We start from the raw sequence: 3,027 nt of genomic DNA on the forward strand, positions 1-3,027 counted from the left end.
CAGCTGTGTCCCGAAATTCCAGCTGTGTCCCACAATTCCAGCTGTGTTCTCCAGGTGCTCCACAACACCCCAAAACCCACCTGGGACAACCAAACTCCAAGAATTCCCAATAAAACCCGTTCTCGCCGACTCGGGAATGGTGCCCCCGGATCCCAGGGAATCCGGGAATTCCAGGACTCACCCAGGAGCATGAGGGGCCGCCCAGAGAGCGCGGCGTTCTCCAGGTGCTCCACAACACCCAAAATCCCACCTGGCACAACCAAACTCCAAGAATTCCCAGTAAAACCCGTTCCCGCCGACTCGGGAATGGTGCCCCCGGATCCCAGGGAATCCGGGAATTCCGGGACTCACCCAGGAGCATGAGGGGCCGCCCGGAGAGCGTCGCCTTCTCCAGGTGCTCCACAACACCCAAAATCCACCTGGGATAACTCAAATCCAATAAAACCCCAACAAACCCATTCCCACTGACTTGGGAATGCTGCCCCTGGATCCCAGGGAATCTGGGAATTCCGGGACTCACCCAGGAACATGAGGGGCCGTCCAGAGAGCGCCACCTTCTCCAGGTGCTCCACAACACCCAAAATCCCACCTGGGATAACTCAAATCCAACAAATCCCCAAAAACCCAATAAAACCCGTTCCCACCGACTCGGGAATGCCGCCCCCGGATCCCAGGGAATCCGGGAATTCCGGGACTCACCCAGGAGCATGAGGGGCCTGCCGGAGAGCGCGGCGTTCTCCAGGTGGAGGACGGTGAGGCTGCTGCTGATCCGCAGGGCCCGAGCCACGAAGGGGGCGGCGGCGTCGGGCAGCGGCGTGTTCCGGGCCTCCAGGCACTGCAGGCAGCTGGCCTGGGGAAAAACGGGAATGGGAATGGGAAAAACACACCCACCGGCATGGATCAGGTCCCAAGGAGCCGGCGGGATGGGGTTGGGGATGTGGGGATGGGGTTGGATCCGTCAGGATGGGGTTTGAGCCCTCGGGGTGGGCTTGGATCCATTGGGATGAGCTTGGATCCCTCGGGATGGGCTTGGATGCCTCAGGATGGGCTTGGATCCATCCCCTCAGACCCCTCAGGATGGGCCTGGATCCCTCAGGATGGGCCTGGATCCATTGGGATGGGCTTGGATCCATCCCCTCACACCCCTCAGGATGGGCTTGGATCCATCCCCTTGGACCCTTGGAATGGGCTTGGATCCCTCGGGATGGGCTTGGATCCCTCAGGATGGGCCTGGATCCCTCAGGATGGGCCCGGATCCCTCAGGATGGGCTTCAATCCATCCCCTTGGACCCTTGGAATGGGCTTTGATCTCTCAGGATGGGCTTGGATCCCTCGGGATGGTCTTGGATCCCTCGGGATGAGCTTGGATCCCTCAGGATGGGCCTGGATCCCTTGGGATGGTCTTGGATCCCTCAGGATAGGCCTGGATCCCTCAGGATGGGCCTGGATCCCTCGGGATGGGCCTGGATCCTCTGGGAATGCCCCACATCCATGTCTGGCGTTGGCCGAACCCCGAGATCCCTCCCTCGAGCTTTCCCTCCGCCTCATTCCCTGTTTTCCGTGCTCCAGACACTCCCCAAACCCCAAAATTCCCAATCTCCAGCTCCTTCCCAGCCGGATTTATCCCACCAATCCCACCTCAATCCCTGGAATGGGGAACTCCCGGGATGAGCAGGAGCAGCAGGAGCGGGGCCGGGACCTTAATTGGGGCTCCTGGGGCGTTCCCAGAGTCGGGCTAATTAACCCCGTTGGGATAATTAACTCCTCATCCGGCCCTAAAGGTTAATTAGCACCCCGGGCCCAATGACACACTAATGAGCCCTTTTCCTGCCGGGATCGGCCACGCGCACGGAGCACCGGGACACGTGGGAAGGGCTGGATTTTCCTGCCTCAGGAGAGGCTCATCCGGCTCCCGGGGGGTTCCAGAGGGAACTGGGAACACTGGGAACACCGGGAACACTGGGAACACCGGGAAGGGGTCACCAAACCTTCTGGGAGCTCATGGAAGGTGGGAAGGGGGTGGTTTTCCTTTGGGAGCCGGGTGGGTTTCCAGAGGGAAGAGCCCAACCCCAGCGCCTTGGGAGAGGCTCATCCGGCTCCTGGGAGATTCCAGAGGGAACTGGGAACACTGGGAACACCGGGAAAGGGCCACAGACCTTCTGGGAGCTCATGGAGATGTTGGGGGAGGTGGGAAGGGGGTGGTTTTCCTTTGGGACCTGGGTGGGTTTCTGGAGGAGCGATCCCAACCCCAGCGCCTTGGGAGAGGCTCGTCTGGCTCCTGGGAGATTCCAGAGGGAACTGGGAACACTGGGAACACTGGGAACACTGGGAATGGGTCACAAACCTTCTGGGAGCTCATGGAGATGTTGTTTTGTGAGAAATTTTGTGAGATTTTCCTTTGGGACCCGGGTGGGTTTCTGGAGGAATGAGCCCAACCCCAGCGCCTTGGGAGAGGCTCATCCGGCTCCCGGGAGATTCCAGAGGGAACTGGGAACACCGGGAACACCGGGATCACCGGGAAGGGGGTCACCAACCTTCCTCATCATGTGAGCAGCCGCCTGCCAGCCACGGGTGCCGATGTGCTTGTTGAGGGAGATGTTGAGGTGCGTGGCCGACTCGTAGTACTCGATCATGTCGAAGAGCGCCGACGCTCCCTGGGGAAAACAGGGAAAACCGGGAATTCCTGAGGGCTGGGAACGCTCCCGGAATCCCAGAGGGATGGCAGGGGATGGGGGATTGAGGGGTTCAGCCTGCAGGGGCTGCAGCTCCCGGGGAATCCAGAGGGGTTTCCTCCGGGGATTTGCGGCTCCCGGGATGGTCCGGAAGGAGAGAGGGGGGGAAAAATGGGAAAAAAATGGGATATGGGAGGATTCCCGGTGTTTTGGGGAATGGGGGGGGGTGGGAATGGGATGGGAGTAGCAGGAGGGGGCGGTGAGCTGGAAAAATGGTGCCAGGAATTCAACGGGAGTGGGGGAAAAACGGGGGAAAATGGGAATTGAGGCGGGGGGGGAGAAGGGAAAGAGATCC

The 3,027-nt window shown here is 60.5% G+C and overlaps 1 protein-coding gene across 1 annotated transcript in view; it reads right to left on the reverse strand.

Moving 5' to 3' along the window:
• PPP1R37 (protein phosphatase 1 regulatory subunit 37) overlaps nucleotides 1–3,027 on the reverse strand; it is a gene marked incomplete at its 5' end in the record, with an annotated part of 14,336 nt that overhangs the window by 7,970 nt on the left and 3,339 nt on the right. The window contains 2 exons of the mRNA XM_027631611.1: nucleotides 700–850; nucleotides 2,535–2,654. Coding sequence (XP_027487412.1) covers nucleotides 700–850; nucleotides 2,535–2,654 — 271 coding nt within the window. The remainder of the gene's footprint in view (nucleotides 1–699; nucleotides 851–2,534; nucleotides 2,655–3,027) is intronic.

The sequence above is a fragment of the Corapipo altera genome, unplaced genomic scaffold, assembly GCF_003945725.1.
Source record: "Corapipo altera isolate COAL_440 unplaced genomic scaffold, ASM394572v1 192, whole genome shotgun sequence".
Classification (NCBI taxonomy): Eukaryota; Metazoa; Chordata; class Aves; order Passeriformes; family Pipridae; genus Corapipo; species Corapipo altera.